This window comes from Phodopus roborovskii, unplaced genomic scaffold (genome assembly GCF_943737965.1).
Source record: "Phodopus roborovskii unplaced genomic scaffold, PHOROB, whole genome shotgun sequence".
NCBI lineage: Eukaryota > Metazoa > Chordata > Mammalia > Rodentia > Cricetidae > Phodopus > Phodopus roborovskii.
Window position 1 is genome coordinate 28,713,916 of NW_026126418.1, and position 21,545 is coordinate 28,735,460.

Here is a 21,545-nt window from a genome sequence, read left to right on the forward strand (position 1 = left end):
TAGTGGCAGAGATTTAAATTGCTGCTTTGGGTTTCAGGTTTTTTAGGTTAACAGCTGATTTTAAAAACTTAATATACAAAAAGAACTTGCAAACACCATTACAAAATATAAGGTAACAATAAACTTAAAGCTTGCCTTAATAAAACAGAACCAAAAGAACATATTTTTATTGAAAAACTATTGAATAAATGAAAATCATAATATGTGATATTCAGCCAAATATATATGGGTGACTTTTAACCGATGATTCATGTAGTCACCATAAGTGAGTTGTATGCTGGGTAATCGACATGTTCTATTGCATTCAATATTCCTAAAAAGTCAGTGAAATACAAACCAACCTCGGGTAATACTGCTACAGTTAACATTTACTGATACAGTTAACATTTACCAGTAGAAACTCATTGTTGTCAATAACCAAACCTTAAAATGTTATTTACCTCACAATGCAATATTTTGTGAGTCCCTTCTGAAAGTCAATGGTGACTGGGAAAACTATGGGTAAAGAAGTTAGTGAGGAAAATGTTCACAGTAGGAGACAAAGTATTTACTTCCAGTAAACGATACAAAGTTTCATTTAAACATTATTGTGTTCCGTCATCATTTTCCTTATTTCATGCCCACCTATGAACTCTTCCACACCATAAGTAAGTTTTAGGAAATTTTTACAGATACTACAATGCATTCTAATTTTTCCTGTTGAAAATCAGAAAAAAATGATCTCGGCTGGGGTTTACAGGTGGACCCTCTGATTTTCAAAGGTGGGCTTCTGTTAAACATGTGGTGTCTCTATAGTACTGCTATTATGCCACTTTACAAAGTAGTCCCAAATTTGCCCACCCAAGTTCACAGAGCTGTGAAGTAAAGACGCTAACAATGTGGCTGCACTGACTGTGTTCAACCACTGTGGGGCGCTGCCTCCTCTGCTGTGTGCTTTCACCTGCATCAGCATTTCTCAAAAGTTCTTGGTCAATGGCTTATTAGGTTGGCGTGCTGTGACATTGCTGTATCATCTAAAGCAGAGTTCTAAAGCTAATTAGATCTGGGAAATGCTGAGCCACAATTCAGAGGCAAACTGATTCTCCGAGGTTGGTAAGTGCAGAAAGATTTAGTAGATATTCGCATCCCCTGGTGTCCACGGTTTGACCTCCACATTGTTCCTTTGACAAATGCTGGTGTAACGTGGCCAGCCTTTAGTCTGTCACAGACAATTCATAGAAATCTCTTGTTATACATTGAAATCCACTACCAAGTCAAGGTGGTGTATTTGAGCAAAGCCATTTTCAAGAGAGGAAAATTTGAGACGAGCCAGTCATGTCCATTACTGACGTTCTGTCCTCTCCCTCATCAGGTGCTGTCCTACCATGCTACGTGTTCCAAGGCTGAAGTCGACAAGTTTAAGGTGAGGAAGGGAATGGTTGCGCTCTTAACACTTAAACTTTGTCTGAAGAGTGGGGCCACGGTCCTGGGCAGAGAGGCTTGGAGTCCTTCATTTTGCAGAGGTGGAAGGATTAAATAATTGTGTAGTCCCTGTGTGATTTACATGAGTCAATACGTCTTTCCATTTGTTAAGAACACAGACATGGGAAGGGAGGTCTGAAAAATAGGATGAGAATTGGGACACCTGACTTAGGCATTGGTTTTACTTCTAACTTTTCACTTTTTAAAAAATTAGTGTTTTATTGTCTTGTTTATCTATAAAATTAAATGAAGAAGCCAGGCAGCAGTGGCAAACACCTTTAATCCTAGTGCCCAGGAGGCAGACATACCTCTGAGTTCAAGGTCAGCCTGATCTACAGAGTGAGTTCCAAGATAGCCAGGGCTGCACAGAGAGACCCTGTCTTGGAAAAGGAAAAGAAAAGAAAGCCTAAACAAAGAGATTGAGGTCATAATAACTAACATTTACCCCATACTTACTGTATGCCCGGTATAGGCTCTTAACCTATATTCATCCACCTCAACCTCACAGCCCTGGGCTATGCACACTATTTTCCAGATGAGTACACTAAGGAGGAGGATCCACCCCAGAACTGGAGTTCTTAGCTGCATGCCTGCCTGGTGACCCCTGTCTAGCTGCCATGTCTGATGAGTCTATGAATGAGTCCTAGATGTCCCTTTTCATCTTAGTCACTGTTTCTCTGGATGCCATTCAGAATGCCATCTTTTCTCCTGGATTCCTACAAACAATTTTTTTTTTTGGCAACAGCCACAAGATAGGAGGGCTGGGGGTTAGTTCAGTGGTAGCATGCTTGGTTAGCATGTTCAAGGCCCTGAGTTCAATCCCCAGGACTTCAGGAAAAGCAAAACCACAAGAATGTTGGGAAAGTGAGTTTTTTGTTTCTCCCTTTAAAAAGCTTTGGTATTTCTAAATTCTGTTTTAAAGTTTTGAGAATTATTAGAAAAGGCTACTGCAACCATAAAAACCATATTTGTAATGTTAGTACATGGCATTGCTTGCTGCTCTTCTAGGAGTCCTGATTGCACATAGATCCATTTTATCCTCATAGGGAAAGAATAGCACAGAGCCCTTTGCTCCTGTTAGTCATACTAGAATTGAATCACATGAACCACTGAAGAGGACAAAGAAAGACCCCTAATACAGGGGTAGAGTTCCCCAGGAGGGCTGTTACAGGAGACAGTTGCTTACAGTGGTGCCCAGATCAAAGGAGAGACTGTGCTATTAACAAGTAACAGTTGCCCTCCCCCCCCCCCCCCCCCCCCCCCCCCCGCAAGGAACAAAGCAATCTAAACCACAGCAGCTATGGTTTACAGACCCTGAGGTCTGTTGTAGAGGCAAACATCTTGTATACTCTTTCAGTTTGTTGTCTGTCTCTGTAACAAAATGCCTAAGACTGTATAGTTTATAAACAATAGAGGTTTACTTAGCTTATGCTGTAGAGATTGAGAAACCCAACAGCATGGCTGACATCTACTCAGCATCTGGTCATGTGTGTGTGAGAGAGAGAGAGAGAGAGAGAGAGAGAGAGAGAGAGAGAGAGAGAGAGAGAGAGAGAGAGAGATGTGGTGTGGGTGTGTGTGCCTGTGTGTGTATGTTTGTGTGTGTGTGTGGTGTGGTGTAATATGAGTGCCTGTGTGTGTGTATGTCTATGTGTGTGTGTGTGTGTTTGTGCGCGCTTGGGTGTGCGTGGTTGTCTTCTTGCTTCATCACAATATGGCAGAGAGCCTCACGTGGCAAGAGACAGCATCAGTCTAGAAAGCTAGCTACTCTACAGTCTCCCTTTCAGTAAGCCATGAATCCATTCATTCATGACCTATCCATCTCCCAAAGTCCCACTTATCAATACTGCTATGTTAATAACAAATTTCCCACGTGTGGAATTTGGGGACACATTTAGATCATGACAATTGACCAGGATATGAACTCCGTTTGTCAGGGATGTTTGTATATTTTCTTCAGTTCTATCTCTGCTGTCTCTCACAGTGTGTAGGACACTCAGTAAATACTTGGTGAATGAATGAATGCAAAGAGCATCAGTATTCTACATCTTAAGCAGTTAGTCAACAAGAAAATATTACGCTATAGCATGACATTATTTTAGATGCCTATTTAAATTAAATTTCCTAAATATATGTAAATTACATATTTTCCATAAAGATATTTAAAACTTATTTACCTTAATAAAATTTAGAATTCATGTATCAAAACACCAAATGTTATATGATAAACCTGTAAAATTTTGCCTTTATCTATAAATTTGAAAAGTTAAACAGTAAGGCAAACGTTTCCTTGCCTAGAAATTGTATTTATGGCAATACCTATCTCCTGCTAAAATGATAATATCACATGCTATTACTTCATTTCTTTGCTTCCATTATGGTTATTTTTGTTGTCAAAGCAGGGAAATAACCAGAAAGAAGACAGAAAAGTGCATAATGAACTAAATGTGACTGTAAAAGCCACTCACAGCAACCTCCCAGAACTACAGCAAGCTACACAGTCTAGAGCTGACTGCTCTGTGAAGGCTGCTAGCCTGCATCCAGGCTCCAATTTTCGCTTTAGAGCAAAGAGGACTCCATTGTCTTAGAGCATGCTGTACTTTTCTATTATTAGCTCCCAAACATACTAAAAATATGAAGTATTTAAATGTGAGAACAAAGGGTTATTTCATCTTAAACTTGTCAAGATTATTAACTGAACTGATTTATTCCAGATTTTATCCTAAAGGATAATAGCTGGTATCCTATTATAATGTAATTGAGATATAGTAGATAATCTTAACTAAATGGCTTTTTCCTTGATATATAAAGTAAATAAAACATTATCCTAATTGATAGCTGGTGTCTATTGTAACTGCAGCAATAATATTAAAAAATAGTGTGCTTAGAATAATACTGTGTATAGTCATGTGACAGTACTTGGAAAAACTCCAGACTCAGTTGTATACAACTAACTAAACAACTGAATACTTTGTTTTCACCAATATATATAGGCAAGCCACATCAACATTCAAATGTGTTATTACCTATATATAGTATCTTCTGCACCTTTGAAAATATGCATAGTTAAAAAACAGCACAGCAAATTATTTAAATCTGGAATTGGTGTTACGCACAGATTTCCTGGATGAAAAGATGGGTGAGCCTCAGCACTCAATCTATTTAGCTGGTATGCAGTGATTCAGAGATGACCCCAGGGTTTGGAAAGAACTGCTTAATTATCTGGTGGTGGAAAACATATAGAGCCCAAATACACAGGCATACAACAGATCTCAGTAGAAGCCCAAAATGTATCTAATCCGGATGCAGAAATGCCCCAGGAGCTGGCGAGATGTCATTATTGACATGAGTCTAAAAGCTTTCTGATATGAGTGTGTTCTAATGGAAGTGGAGTCCACATGCCTCCCTGTCTATATGTGAGTCCAAGTTGAGCTTGAGAGCCATCTCTTGGGTCTGCCTCATCCCTCGGACAGCCGTGGATGCATGTTCTTAGTTGAGAACATAAGTGGGTGCAAAGGCTTGACTTGATGATGGATTCAGCATATTCCAAGCTTCAGATAGCTCAGGCTCCAGAATATCAGCTGCATACACCAGGGACCAGTGACAGGAAGCTTCACTGCAGATGGGATGAGGGATACTTTCCTTCTGGTATGACCATCAAGGGCTGTGGAGGTCAGTGCAGGTGAGGTCACTTGGCATACCCTGAGGACCCTAGAAAAAAGGGAGGACACCAACCATATTGAAGAGTGAGTCTGCACCCTTCATTATTTTATTCTTTGTTTACAACCATTTGTTCAACTAGAGGGTGTGGCCTAGAGGAGGGCTGATGTCAGGTAAGATAAGCCAGTAGTAAATTCTTAATGACCGTGGATGCTAGACTGATTCCTTACCCTTCCTAGTAACTGCTGGTCCTTCTGGTGGATGTTTCCCCCCATTTTAGAATGCTCTGAAGGAGCTATCCATGATTCCGTTTCTTCTGACTCCCCGTTTCTCTTGGTGAGAAGAATTTGGAGAAATATACTGTGGCAGTGGGAAAACAGGGTGAGACTTTGTCTCGGTTCTGTTCCTGTTGCTGTGAGGAAACACTGATAAAAGCCACTTAAAGGAGAAGAGTTTGTTTTAGCTCTCAGTTCCAGGCTCTAGTCTGTCGCTGCAGGGAAGTCGCTGTGGCAGGGCCTGGAGGCAGCTGGTCACATCCACAGACAGGAGCAGCGGAGAGAGAATGAGTACATACGTGCTTATGCTCAACTCACTTTCTCCACTCTCATAGTTCAGGACTTCCCATCACAGCAATGGCTTCACTCACAATGGCTGGGTCTTCCCACCTCGGTTAGTAAGCTCAGGACAAGCCCCCACAGGCTGAGACTTGATCTGGACGAGCCCTCACTGAGCCTCTCCTCCTGGGTCATTCTAGCTTGTTTCTAGTTGACAACTAAAACTGTCAGTCATTGAGTTGAAAGCCTCTCTACAAGTGTCCCCACCCTGCTCCTTCAATAATGTCAGACCTTTGGCTTATTTTTCCCTGTTCTGATATCATTCATACCTCAGGAAATAGTCTTGTTTGTAGGGCCACTCACAAATATCCCAAACTCCTGGGTACTTGGAAATCTGATTCAGACTATAATGTCAATAAATTATTCTTTAGGAGCTGATTGCCCTGTGTATTAATGAGTGTGCCAAGAGCCAAAGAACGTTTCCCCCCTCATTAACATTTACTGTCCCATGAACTTGAAATAAGAAAGTGACACAGAGAAAATTTGTGCAATTTTAGTGCCTGTTTATATCACTTTAGCACTGTGCTAACAGATATAACGTATAAAGACCATATTGACAATTAGATCTCCTCAAAGACAGCTAGTTTAAGGTCTTTTAATAACCTGAAGATGCCAGATGTGATAACATGAGAAAATGAGTTTAGTACACCAATTATATGCTCCTGTGGTTTTATGCACTTTCCTTGGATTCCAGTGCAATGGACTTCATGGCTATCACCATCTACTTCCAGTTTACCCATTAGCATCAGCCTGTTGCCATTCTCATGTTATATTGCCTCCTTCGATCATCCCTTCTTCCAGTTTAGAACTGCATGGATTACAGCTGCAATCACAGAGGAGGCTTGTTTACTGCCCTGTTACAGCCTGGGTCGTTAGAGGCCCGTAACTCAAGATGGCTGTTTGGATTTAGATCACCTCTCCATGTTCAAGTTTTCAGTATTAATGTCCAGGCCACAAAAAAAAAAAAAAAATCAAGAATCCTGTGCGATTTACATGTGGAAGTAAGATCAAAATAAGAGATGAAGCCAGACGGTGGTGGCACACACCTTTAATCCCAGCACTGGGAAGGCAGAGCAGGTGGATCTGTGAGTTCGAGGCCAGCCTGACCTACAGAGGGAGCTCCAGGACAGCCAAGGCTAGTATAGTGAAACACTGTCTTGGGGGTGAAAAAAAAAATCAAAACATGACAAACAAAATAAATGATGAGATGTGGTTTTCAAGGTCATCGGCAGCAGCTGGTTTAGATTTAAGAGGGTCACTTCAACTCATGGGATAAAATTGTATGTAGAGGCAGCTTCCGGCCTCAGGATGACTCACCAATGCTGCCATGCCAGCCTACCCAGGCCCTTCAGGAGCAGTCATGACTGGGGAATGCCACGTTCCCTTTGTGGACCAGTGCTGGGGATGCCTCACACTAACTGACCAGGAAAGTGTCCCTGTCCCAAGTTTGCTCAAAGCCACTGCCTCTTTCCTGCCACTTCCGACAGCACATTGCAGAAAAAGTGACATCACAGTGTTCAACCAAACCAGGCAACTCAGGGCATGATGAGGAGGGGTAATCAGAGGAGGCCACTATGAAGGGCTGCCAGTGACAGAGGCCAGCAGCAGCTCAGTGTCACCCACTGGAACAGCATCACCCCCCCACACACACACACACACACACACAGTCCCTCTGCCTCTGACAGCTACTCTTTCAGAGGCTTCTCTGTAGCCTGGGACCTTGGTGTCAGAGGGGAGCAGGTTGTTGTTTTGCTCTGCAGTCTTATTCTCTGGAATATGGCTTTCAGAAGTGTCTGCCCTGGCTTTTCGGTTCGCCCCAGCTTGTTTCCAGGGTGCTGTGAGGAGGCAGCTATGTACACAGAACATTGGTATCGACTTATACTTAACCTAGTGGTCCCCCCCTTCCTCCTGCCTCTTGAATTTGAGGCATTGTTTTGACTTTTAGTAGTATTTATGCCAAGTTTAGTATCAAGCTTTTCTTTACTGTCAGGGCAAGCTATCGCACTCTCCCTGGAAAATGAACTGCAGGGGAAAGAACAGCCTCAGCACCGTTCAGGGCTCAGCACCGTCCAGGGTAGTCTGCTCACACTACAGCAGGCAGCTGGCAGCCCTCGTGGCTCAGGCTACACCCATAAATATGGGACATGCCTGGTGCTCAAGTGTCCAGTTCCCTTTATGAATGGTATCTGAATCAAATGTCACATAGTAGAAAGGATGGTGGTATGTTGTCACTCTTGAGTACGGCAGATGCTAGGGAGGTGAGGGGGTAGGAGGGGACAGGAGGGGTGATATGTGGTGGCCAGGCTGGCCTTTCTTAGTGCTGAGCTCAGCGGCTGTGGATTGAGAGCCCTTCAAAGACCTGCCTGACCCAAATATATCCTGTGATGACCTTGACCTTCCCCCAAATCAACACATACAGCCACTATTTGTCACTCCTTTCGCTCGGAAAACAAAGCAGGGACAGTTTTTCTAAAGGTCAGTCACTGGAAACATCTACTTTTGTGAGAGAAAGAATGGACCTGGAGCACTGACCAGCAAGATGGACAAACAGTTGAGAGCATCTCCTGCCTCTGGTGCTGGGCTCTCCCAGCAGACTAGCCAGCAACTCACAACCACAGCTAACCTCAATCTGGAGGGGCGAGGTGTGATGCCTCTGGTCTCCCTGGTCTCCTCAGGCATGCGCTCATGTACACATAACCATGAAACACGTAAACACATGTTAGAATATAATTTTAAATGACTTACAAAGGGTCCGGAGGGCTTGCCCATATCCCCTTGGCATTTTAGTTCACCTCATCCCCTACTGGTCCACAGAGTCAGGCCTGGAGGAGGACAGTTTGTGTTGTTTTAGAGTGTCAGAAAGCCCAGCAATGACCAGTGCTGTAGGCCCAGTGATAACCCTGACCTTTGAAGTGTGAAGAGAATGGAAGAAGCCAGAGATGTCAGAACCTTTCAGAACTGTACCACTCTATAGTCATTCTGGCTTTCTTGTAATACAAGTTGTGTGTAATTACAGATTTGAACTGGAAAATCACAGAGCCAGGACAGGTGGCCCCTCACTGCGGGGGTGGGTGCTTGATTTGGCAATCGCGATGGTTCACTCTTCAACTGTTTAGAGTACAGAGTATGGACAAGCTACAGCCTCCTGGCTGTTTTCTCCCCTTGCCTGCACTCCGCAGCTGCATGCCTTAGATAGAAGCGCACAGCTGTTCATGGCGCCTCCCCTCTGCATTTCATTCTGCCTTGGGCTACCCCACTCACTCCAATCCAGCTCACAGCCCTCACCAGTTCAGCCCCCTCCCTTGCCCTCTCCTGTGCAGACAGTCATTGCTTGCTCTGGTTCCGGCTTGGCTCCCTGCGCCCTCCTCGCTGCCAGATGGACAGTCCTCTTCAGTGGGTGCCAGGCTCTTGCTCACAAAGCTTAGCGTCATCCTGTGGGTCTCTAAGCTCTGTCTGTCACTGTCAGTTCTTTAGCCGGACATTAAAAGTAGTCTACATCCAATCCTCTGGTCCACTGCCCCAGCTTGTTCTAACCTGCCCCATGCACCGCCCTTCACTATCCCTGTGTGACGTTCTCTTCACACTTCCTCCCTTTCCTATCTGTGAGCCCATCCTCTTCCCTGTTTCTGCATATTTACAGCCCTACTAATACACTTGACCTCACTCAATGCCTCTCTCCCAGTCATCCACCGCTCTTCGGACAGAAACAACCTTGGCTTGCCATTCTTTTTATTCTCTACCTGCAACATCAGTCTTGGTACACCCGTCTAATCAGACAGAGTGGGAGCATCTTAAGGGGATCTTTTGTCCTGCTCGTTTTTACAGCCCTTACATCATTTATAGCCATGCTTGGCACCCAGGTGCTGAAGAAATGTCTGTCTTGTGAGCAAATTCACTGAATTCTGCCATTTTGGGTAGGCACAGACTGAATTTGAAGTGGGATCTATGACAAGACCAATAGTTGGCAGTCTTAGCTCTTTGTTAGTTTAAACTCCTTCTTTCACAGACTTGCTCATCAATTACTTAGTTTTCTTATGCAGCCTAGGCTCCATGAAAATAAAGGGACTCATTCTCTTGGCAGAGCTCTGGCCCAAGTCTGTTGAACTGTCTGTAAGGATGTCATCTTCCTACTGTAGGCAGGAGATTTTCACAGTGTTGGTGATTTGCCATTAAATAAAATCCTTCCTGGATTTTACTAAATGTGTTTAAAGACTTTTGTTACAAACAGCTTTCCCCCCAGCCTGGTCCCACAGCCACATCAGCCCCAAATAATACAAAGAGAAGCTGTACTAGATATAAAGCTGTTGGCCTGTTACTAGCATTTATTATTGACCAGCTCTGTCTAAATAGTAACACATTTCTATCAATCCAAGTATTTCCATATGGTCTTATCTACCCTGAGAGAGGATTCGAAGTTGTTCTCAAGTCCTACATCTTGAATCCTCCTATCTCTCCCCGAATTTTCCTTGTCTCCTACTCCCGCCTATCTTGCCTTCCTATTGGCCAACAGGGCTCTATTCATTAACCAATGCAAGAAACATATTTACAGAATGACATCTCCCATCAGACTTTTACATTTATTTATTTAGTAGAGTATATATATATTGTGCCTGTGCGTGTGTGTTGTCTGCCTGCCTGCCTGCCTGCCTGTCTGTCTGTCTGTCTGTCTGTGTGCCTCAGTGTATGTCATATTGTGCATGTGGAAGTCAAGAAACACCTTTCAGGACGTTGTCCTCTCCTTCTTTCATGTGGGTCCCAGGAACTGAACTCAGGTCATCAGGCTTAAGAGGGAAGTACCCTTTGCCTGCTGAGCCACCCCGATGGCTCAAACCATACATTTTAAAACATACTAGTTTCTTGCTTCATGAAATGTCTTTCTAATACGTTTTGTTAGCATTTAATATTGTTTGGTCCTATATCTGCACCCCCCTATGCATTTGTGAAATTATGAACTGGCTTGATAGACCTTTGTGCTTATGTTTCAGTTGGAAATGGATCTATTCAAAAATCTTTCAAATGTTTGTGAATCCCAACTCCGTAGGTTCTGAGGCAGCACATGACACACAGAGTGAGCAGAGAACATCTGACCTCAGGGTTGTCTGCAGCCTTGGGACTACAGCTGTCCCTTGACACAGTCAAGCACACGTATGTGAAAGGGCAAGAGTGAGCACACATGAGAACATACACAAAACAGTCCATGTAAATTGCCTGGGCTTTGGGTTCTCTCATCTGTACAGCAACGCCATTTCCAGCTATAAAATTATGTCATTTTATAAGCCTATAAAATTTATCTGTAGAGTGAGGGGGAAATAAAATACAAAGGAAAAATAAAAGTTGACAAAACATCTTGAGGTCTTTATGATTCTGAATGCTCAAAGGTTTGAACTGAAGATCAGCTTCAGAATTAAGAGTATTTGCTGGAAGACCTGGTTGATTTAATTGCATTTAAAGATTAATTTTCAAAGGCTCTGGTGCCTATACTATATTTGCGGAGCAATAAAAATGTAATGACACAAATAGGGAGGAATGTGGCAGTCTTTGGTAAGACAAGTCTTAAACTCATCAGTATAGAATCTATACCATAGCTCTGCCATAAATAAATGCTTAATAGTAATTTGTTAAATACTAAGAAATAGCAGGGGAGATACATACACACACACACACACACATATGTACATATATACATTATATATATATATGTATATATATACAAGTGTATATGTGTGTATGTATGTACATATGTGTATACATACATACATACATACATACATACATACATACATGCATACATTCTTCACAATGCCATCTCTTGTGACCCTCAGTTCCTTGGTGAGGGCAGGGTCCACATATCTCCATTGCACGTGTGAAGCAACTGAGACTTAAAGAACCATCTAGAAGGGCAGGGATGGTGTGCACTGTTGTAATCCCAGCACTAGGAAGGCATAGCCAGGGGGGGAACCACGAGCTCTGGCTCAACCTGGGCTACACAGTGAGATTCTGTCTGTAAAAGAAAAAACAAGACAAACAATAAGAACAAGAAAGAAAACTGTACCCAACTTTGATTGCTTCCCCCAGCCCAGTTTTGTTTTGTTTTGATTCTAGAAACAGTACTTACTCCTTAAGTAGGAAAACGGAAGCGAAGTCATGGAATGTTACCCTAAGATAATTTCTTTTGATTCAGCTATTATTCTTGGAAAGTAAGTGACATTTTGGCAGTCCTGGAGCAGAGCGAACAAAGGCAAAGATGTCTAAGAAAGAAACTTTGGCTGAACTTAAGATACTTTTTATTTTTAAAGGACTATTCATGGCACCCTTTAGTGCATGATGCTGTTTTGTTAGGAATTTCTCTCTGGATTCTGTTTATGCTGTCCACATGACTCGTTGCCCTGGGACTTCAGAGTGCTTAAAAACCTAAGGGAATTGGAAGCAGGAAGCACTATGGAGACCTTGCATCATCTGTAGAGCTAGGGGAGAAGATCCATTATTCTGACATCTCGCCTATCTTCTTTAGTCCGATTGCCTATCTTGCACTGTAGAAATCTCTCAACATCTGGAAATCTCAAAGAGAAAAGAAGGGTTCCACTTTATTATCCCACTCTCCAGGCTGCCAGGAAGATAACATGGATAGAAGATTGCAAACATCAGTTTAATGATAAAGTACTTGTCAGGAGATAAAGTCTTATGCTCAGGGAATAAGAACTTATGAATGAGATAGAAACTATGAGAAGAAGATGTGTAATATTTGTTTGATGTTAGGGACATCATAGACAGTATACTGCTTTCCTAAAATGTGATTGTTTAAATATAAATTCTTAAAATATACACACAAATGCACATGACTCTTTATCCTGGTTCAAATCATTAGTATACCCCAGCCCACTTTGTGGGGGGGGGAGAGGTGGTGTGATGTGTGTGTGTGTGTGTGTGTGAATGTGTGGTGTGTGTGTGTGTGTGTGTGTGGTGTTTGTGTGGTGTTTGTGTGTGGTGTGTTTATGTGTGTGTGGTATGTGTATGTGTGTGTGGTGTGTGTGTATATGTGTATGTGTGGTGTGTGGGATGTGTGGTGTGGTGTGTGTTTGTGTGGTGTGTGTGTGGTGTGTGTGTATGCATAGTATGTGGTGTGTGGTGTGTGCGTGTGTGTGCTATGTAGTGTATGTGGTGTGTGTGTGGTGTGGTGTGTGTGGTGTGGTGTGTGTGGTGTGGTGTGTGTATGTGGTGTGTGTGGTGTGTATATACAGTAGTGTGTGTGGTGTGTGTGTATGTGTGTATGGTGTGTGTGTATGCAGTGTGTGGTGTGTGTATGGTGTATATGTATGCAGTGTGGTGGGGGGGTTGTGGTGTGTGTGTGTGTGTATGGTGTCTCTGTGTGTGGTGTGGTGTCTGTGTGTGTGTGGTGTGTGGTGTGTATGGTGTGTGTGTGTGGTGTGTGTGTGTGTGTCTGTGTGTGTGGTGTGTGGGGGTATGTGTGGTGTGTTGTGTGTGTGTGTGGTATCCGTGTATATGTGTGTGTGGTGTATGCATGTGATATGTGTGGTGTCTGTGTATGTGGTGTGGTATGTGTGTATGTATGTGTGTGTGGTGTCTGTGAGTGTGGTGTGTGTATGTGTGGTGTATATGTGTGTGTGTGGTGTGGTGTATGTGTGGTATGTGGTGTGTGGTATGTGTGTATGCAGTGGTATGTGTGTGTGTGTGGTTGTGGTGTGTATGGTGTGGTATGTGTGTGGTGTGTGTGGTGGAGTATGTGTGTGGTGTGTGTGTATGCAGTGTGTGGTGTGTGTGTTTATGGTGTCTGTGTGTGTGATGTGGTATCTGTGTGTGTGTGTGTGTGTGTGTGTGGTATGTGTGGTGTCTCTGTGTGTGGTATGGTGTCTGTGTGTATGTGGTGTGTGGTGTGGTGTGGTGTGTGTGTGTCTGTATGGTGTCTGTGTGTGTGGTGTGGTATCTGTGTGTGTGTGTGTGGTGTGTGATGTGTGTGTATGTGTGTGTGGTGTGTGTGTGTGTGGTGTGTGCGTATGTGTGTGTGTGTGGTATCTGGTGTGTGGTGTGTGTGGTGTGTGTGTGTGTGGTATATGTGTATGCAGTGTGTGGTGTGTGTGTGGTTGTGGTGTGCATGTGTGGTGTGGTATCTGTGTGTGTGTGGCTTGTGTATGTGGTATGTGTGGTGTCTATGTGTGTGGTGTGGTATCTATGTGTGCTGTGTGTGTGTGATATGTTTGTGTGTATGGTGTGTGTGTGGTGTATGGTATGTGTGTATGTGTGGTGTATGTGTGTGTGTGGTGTCTATGCAGTGTGTGGTGTGTGTGTGGTTGTGGTGCGTGTGTGGTGTCTGTGCATGTGTGGTGTGGTATCTGTGTGTGTGTGTGTGTGTGTGGTGTGTGTGTGTGTGGTATGTGCGGTGTCTGTGTGTGTGGTGTGGTGTATGTGTATACGTGATGTGTGTGGAGTATTTGTGTGTATGATGTGTGTGGTGTGTGTTTTTGTGTGAGTGGAGCTGATCAACTTAAAGGTGTAGCCCTTTTAGCTCTGGCATAAGGGGAGGATCTCTAGCAGTTCATTGTCTCCAAGGAGATAAGCAAATGGCAAAACCCTGAAAAATCTGGACTTGAGATGAAACATTTTCGCCACTGGGTGCCATCCTTGCTCCATGTATGAATTTCCTGAGCCACGTGTTTTTAGGGAAATGGTTAAAATCCCAAAGATGGTGATTTAAAAGTAATTTTGAGATATAATAACGGTGGTGTGTGTGTACATGACCTGGAATATGTTAGTGACACCAACACTGATTCATTCACCCAGGCACGAGCTGGAGGGCTGGGGAGCTTCCCCCTCTGGTTTAGCCTCATGAACAAAGCCGAGGCCAGGTCTGCATACTTGATGAACCATAGCAAGGCATCCTATGAAGGAATGGAGGCCATGTGGAGAAGCAGGAATTGATGAGGGTACCTTGTAAGCATCTGGAGGTCAGAGGGCCAGATGCTCCATTAATTGCTTTACTGTTGTTTGTAATCATGGCTTAAAATACTGTACTTGAGCTAGCTGTGTGGCAGGGCCTGGCCTTTCAAGTGCATTCGTGTCAGGACTGAGCCAGTTAAGACCCCCCCCCCCTTCCTTCCTTCTGGGAATGCTGAGTGTTTGGTGGAAGTCTTTGGGGCCATCTTTGCTTCCCTGGGTGTAAGCCTAAATTCACAAAGGCACTGCCTTAGCTAGGTCTCAGAATATCCACAATCAAGAAACAGAAGCCACACAGAATTTTTCCCTCTTTGGGCTTGAGTCTCATATATAAAAACAAGAAATTAAACTCAGCATTGTGATCAAGAACAGCCACAGAGAACATCCCATGAAATTATTTCATTGCTACTTCATAACTGTAAGTTTGCTGTTGTTACGACCCATAGGTTGAGAACTGCTGCTCTAAAGGCTGTCTCCAGAGCAGTGTCACAGCATCCCTGAGGGCTAGGGATAACAGAATTCACACCTGTATGGAAGGAGACAGTATGAGGAGGGTCAGTGAGGACGTAGAACGTCAGACTTTCTCAGCATACCCAGGATAAGAGTGTCAGGCCCCGCGATGTGGTTAAGCAGTGTCAGGCGGATGGGCTTTAAGAGTGCATTTCCTCTCCCCATTATAGGATAGCACAGGGTCCAGCACCACAGAGCCACGCGGCGACAGCACAGCATCTCTGCTGACTCAGGTGCTTCCGCAGTTCTTGCTGTATTGAGCGGTGGCAGCAAGGAGCTATGGGTGGCTGAACTCGGCTTCTGTATTGGGCAAGTCAAGGGAGGACCATATTATCAATTAGTTACTCCTGCTGCAGTCCTTTCCTCTCCCTACCATATGCTCAGTTCACTCAGTGTGATGGAACTTTAGAAATGAGAATCACAACCCGCCAGGTGCTGCTTCTGGTGCATTGCTTGTATTAACTCATTTAATTGCTACAAAACCTTATTGTTATTATTTTTCCCTTGCTTTACAGACGACAAGCCTGAGGCATATAGACAAATGTCCAAAATGTACTAACTAAAAAACTATGATCTGGGCAGATATGGCATGCTGAATTATAGTGTTCTCTTTTAAATGACACGAAAGACTTTGTTTTAGAAGAGACTGGCTTTGGCTTGGTCTTATCCTTGCAGTGTGATTATGAGCCATGATAGAATCTTGGGTTTTGTCCCTGAGATAGGTGAGTTCAGGTTTTGACAGCCTTGGGCGTGTGCATGCATGTGTGGTGTGTGTGTGTGTGTGTGTGTGTGTGTGTGTATGAGAGAGAGAGGAGAGACAGAGAGAGAGAGAGAGAGAGAGAGAGAGAGAGAGAGATTAAGAGCGTGCCTATCTACGTAAGTTTTCATAGTCTGCGAAGTCATCCAGCCCCATTGATTCCCCAGGTGAACCTCCTCAGCAGCCAGCATTGTAGTGTCAATTTCAAGGGAAAGTTTTGTGGGATAATAATAATAAGCACAAGTCCCGAACAATTCTTGAGCTGACTGATCCCATTCTTCTTAGTACTGGGCACATTTCCTAACATACACCATAATTCATCTCTGGCCTTCATAGAGGCAGAGAGGGTTCTGGGAAAGCTCAGCTCTGTGTTGATGTCTAGGGAACAAATGGCTGTCCTTACAGCTGGGCTCAGGTTTCATCCAACAGCTCTGCAAAAGGCTGAAGTGGCTTTTGAAGAAGAGCACTTTGTACTCTTCCCTCCTCCTTCAACAAGGAGAACTCAAAATTCAGAAAAGGAGGAGAATGGGGTGGGAGCGGCACTTTCCATGATGATGTTGCTACAACTGAAAAAAGAAGAGGCCCTAAGAGTGGGCTGCCCCTTTAAACATTTCAGAACTAGGTGTGTCTCCCGAAGTGTCATCCGAGCCACCAGCGATCTCCTTGAAGAGATCTCACCATAACATAACCTCTCTAAGAGGCTGTGCTAGAGAGAAAGGCTGCTTATTTGGACGATCCACGAGTCTATCAGTCTAGTGTTGAGAACAACCTTGTCTGCCCAGAGCTCTGGGTTTCTGTCTCCACATGAACCTTGCTCTTTTGCTGTGTGGTGCTCTATTAGTTCAAGGGAAGGTAGTATGGAGTAGAGTGAAAGATCCCAGCTGTGACATTTTTTATAAGATATACATACAATACTCTGCCTGAAATCTTCCCAAGAAAGGCTACAAATGGGAAGGCTGTATACACCTAAAGGGAAAACAGCCCCACAGATTTGATCCCTGCAAAACTATGTGATGATCTCGAAACACAGATCTGACAACTCCCAGAGCTGGTCACTATGACTGCACCAATAATCCAGATAGCACCTGGACCAAAAGTACAGACCCTGACGTTGTAGCATCGAGCCCATTGTGGCGGCACTCATTGCTGATTGGCATCTGTTAGAGACTAAGGTTTCTCTACGTGGTTCCCCTATAGGAAGGGATGATCCCATGTTTCACTTTACAGAATCTTGGCAAGGTATTCCAGTTGACTCAGTTTGGTTCACATGTCTAGTCCCTGACCAGGCCACTGTATAGAGAGCTTTGTGGACAGAATAATGTCAGTTTCCGAGTAGGTGCAGGTAGTTATGTGTAAAAGAGGACCATTTCTCTTAGAAAGGATAGAGGAGTATAGAGCACCATTGCTGTCCTTCAGTCTAAGTATAGCTACAAACATCTTTCAAATGATGACTTCCAATCCCCACCAGCCCTCCCTACTGCTTCTTTAATAACTAGAGACATTTCCTTGGAAAACGGTGGGATGCTTACATCATAATATATAGGTAATGAGTGAGAATTACAACAGACCTATCCGCTGAAGCAGTTTCCAGCAACAGTAGCTAGATGCTATTATTGAATAGAATGTTTTGTTGTGTCCTTAAATATTCTCCCCTCCCCCAGGATTATCTAAGTATTGGTCACCCTGGTTTGGCTCTCAGCCAAATAACTTAAGGTACTCAAATATATCACATATCTTCCATGGTTGTGCCAGTTAAGTTGGCCCAGAAGTCTGCATTTATGACCATCTATCATCAGCCCACCAGACCAGCAGCTTTCTGCTGTGCTTGACAATGACAGACCCAGAAATCTCCATTCAGCTGGATCAACCAATAACCTGCAGAGTCCTTCTAGGCAGTCATTTCTTCATGAATTAATTAGGTCTTCCTGGAAGATTAAACAGATCAAATAGGCCAAACATCCCTATATCCAGTGTTTGAAGCAACAGTAAAATAGCTCAATTTCTAATCTACTTCCTGGCCTCATTAGAATTCAATTAGTAGAGGACACCCTTTCTTAGAGACCCTCTGGCAGATTTGTGTGGGAACAGTTAACCTGGTGGTAGCAAAGGCAGTTACTTGTAGCCACACAATTCTCTCTGTCTGCAAAGATGAATCCCAAAGATGTTTAGATAGGACTGTACTTATCCTCCCGGCGTGACGAAAATATTTTAAGTGGACAGAGTGAGATAAACTGCATCCAGTACTGCCCCGACACTGACCACATCCTGCCGCTGCCAGAGTTTTTGGACTTGAAAGTCAGAAGGGCAAGGTCAAGGAGGTTATGCTAGAGACAAGGAGAAGTAGAAGAATTTACAAGTCCCCTTGACAAGGTTGGAAATCATTTCCTGAATAAATAACAATGAACTTTAAAATACACAAGTGGACATACTATAAAAGGTGTGCAGAAATGCCCACATATTTCTTAATCAGGAGGATCTCTCATCAGGCCATGAAAAGCAGGGTATTTGAGGACTAGACAACCTTGTGTTGATTTTTTTTTTAATCCCCTCTGCACTGCAGCCTGAGTGTAGACCCGGGGAGATTTCTTCTTTTTCTTTTCTTTCTAACAGGATGTTATAGTTGTCACTCAGCCTTGAAATAGTTTTTCTCTCCAGTGGAACATCAGGCCAGTGATAGATTTGTGGAGCTATACCTACCTGTCACTTTTCTGCGGGTCCTAATGCATTAGCATTCCACAGAAGGCCCGACTAGCCAATGACAGCACTGGGAGCTGCTGCCTTTATGGGGACCAGCAACAGGAAGAAGTATTTCATTGGTTGTCTGGCTGTCAGCTAGAGGGGAGGCTGCTCTAGATGAGTCTCAGCTGTCAAGATGGAGATGAGGCATGGGGGTGGGGCAGAAATCTGAGCACAGGAACCTCTCCTTGGGAAATGTGGTACTGACATACATGTACATGCAGATGCTTACATTCTACAACACATACACACACACACACACACACACACACACACAATCAGGGCAGCTGGTTTTAATCTGCAGGATCCAAGATGCATTATTAAAAAATAAATTCTGGTTCCTAATCTTTTCATGTGAATGTAGGAATGAATCGAAGCATGTCCGTGGGTAGGCAGGGAAGCTTCCGTCTGCTGGAGGTGAGATGCCATGTCCGATGGGTTTGTTGAACGCAGAGTATATCCCCAAAGTTATTTTGCCAGTATCTGACCTTGAGAGCTGTCTTGCCCTTGAAGAGGTCTTCATTTTGTGTAACACTGGAATGAGATCTTTTCCTCCGGTAAACTCAGAGGCAGAGGCCGAAGAACAAGACAAGGCTGCCTGGGCTTGCAGTGGCACTGGGCTTGCAGTGGCACTGGGCTTGCAGTGGCACTGGGCTTGCAGTGGCAGGTTCTAGTGACACTTGCCTTGCTCCGCCTTTCTCATGTAGAGGAAAAAAGCCCCCTCCTGCTGCCCCCCTTGCTGCCCTCCTCTTACTCCCCCCTTGCTGCCCCTTTCTTATTATCCCTCTCTTACTATCCCCCTCTGCTGCCCTCCTTCCTCTTGCTGTTTTTGCTTTTAGTTGATATTATAGCAGAGGACATTAATATTGGTTAGATATGCAGGCGAATAAAGCAATTGGGGGATACACTCACCGAAAAGAACATGCCATGAAAAAGAGCCACAACATAAAATGTAAATTCTTAATCTGGCAAAGCCAGTCCTGGCTGAAGACCCCTTCTCTATTTCACTTCAAGACACTTGATGCAAGGAAGGCCATCCTCTCTCAGTAATGAAACACGGAGTGAAGCCCATCCAAATGCCTCAGTGCCGGGGACCCAGAGTGGACAGAGTCATCATGAGAGCTCACTCCTTACGAAATGTTCTACCTGGGTATCTTTCTCTCTGGGGCCTTTGAGCAACCAAAATAGGGCAAAAATGCCGTCTGCTTTTCCTGACAGTTAGTCAGCTTGGAAGGTAACCAGACCTAATAGTAATTAGAATTAGCACTGAGCAACATGCCAGCTTTAGACAGGACACTACTACATGTCAACTCTGTAGACTCACACTAACCAATTAGAATGGCTCTGTCCCTCTCGAGGGTATGAATAGTGATGATAGAGTCAAATCTGCCTAGACTCCAAGCTGCTTGCAACCTACATCTCCCCAGTACCTGGCTAAGTGCCTCACATGTCATAAGTGCTCAGTAAAATATTTAAGTGATAAAGTAGTAAATTTGTGAATCTGTCTGAGCTTGGCAGATGGCAAACTTTGGGAAGTCGTTAGATATTCTGATCTTTTACATTCTCACGTCTCTACTTTTAAAGTGAACTAAACTCAAGGAGACATGAGCTTGATTCTTGCAACTGTGTGAAGTAAACATTATCTCAGCATCATTTTCTTGGTAAGGAGATTAAAGCCTATTGAGGCAAAGCAAGTCACTGAAGGTCACAGCATTAGCAGGCTACTGTCGAAGATCTAAACACATGTTCAAATGCAGGTCTCTGCATGCACTCCCCGTCAGAATGCTACCTCCATTCCTTCAGAGGTTTTAAACACTGAAGTAGAATTCCAGGACCAGGGCATGCTGTGTATGCCCACCAAGTGGACAGTAGCTTCAAAACCCAGAGAAATCCACTGAAGAGGCATACACACCGGATTTTGTGAATGATGTTCAGATGTTATTTTTGAAATAATACAAAATGGACTGAGAAGATACAGTAGGATGAGAGCCATGCTAATGTCCACATTCCACAAGTAACTGGACTCAGGTTGAGTCTCACATCTTGAGCTTGCACTGGGCTTTGCAGAGATGAAGAACAGTTCATCCCTGCAGCTAGCTGCCATATTCACCAGTCATGGGCTCAAGACCCAGCCGAGTCTCGCATGGACCACATGATCAGGGGAAATGTCATAGCTCCTTTACAACTACGTAGTCATCAATATGGGACAACACGAACACCCACCACCACTACCAAGAAGTTGTATGAAGAATAAATGGGCTAACAGCACGGAACAATTTTTAATTCATTCTGGCATATTACAAAAATGCTCAGTAATCATTAAAGACCTTTTCATTTCATTCTCTTATAGTTTTAAGTGAAGAATGTAAAGGACTTCATGTTGAACAGAATATAAAATGAGTTCAGGGAATCTCTCTTTCCTCTGGTATTACCTTATTTGGTCCTCTTTGCTAAGAAAGAATTACGTGTTTTCTACACCAGTAAACTCCAGAAATCCTCAGGCCCTGGAACAAACTCACAGCTATGATCTCTATTATATGGTACCTTCATCGCCTCCAGTTCCCAGGTTCCTATCCCACATGTCCCTGGAAAATAGCACTGTTGACTTCTATCTCCAGGACCTCCAGCACCTTGCAGCTTAGTGGCTGGCAGGTTGCCGTCAATTACAGAAAAGTCTTGGGTGGTTCACCCACATCAGTCTTGCCACTGTGTGAGGAAGTCAGTATGCAGGTGTGGGTTTCTAGGATGAGGGTGGAATGCAGCAGCCCCGCCCTCCCACCAACAATGGCAATAGTCAAAGGGAAGGAAGAGTAGCTGAAACTGAGCCAATGGAAACAGCAAATCAAACCACTGGCTAAAAT

General features: G+C 43.9%; 1 protein-coding gene across 1 annotated transcript in view; it reads left to right on the plus strand.

Moving 5' to 3' along the window:
• The window catches only part of Pde11a (phosphodiesterase 11A), a 347,781-nt gene that overhangs the window by 225,115 nt on the left and 101,121 nt on the right, over positions 1-21,545 (plus strand). Inside the window, exon 10 of the mRNA XM_051184429.1 lies at positions 1,352-1,402. Within this exon, the coding sequence (XP_051040386.1) occupies positions 1,352-1,402 (51 nt within the window). The remainder of the gene's footprint in view (positions 1-1,351; positions 1,403-21,545) is intronic.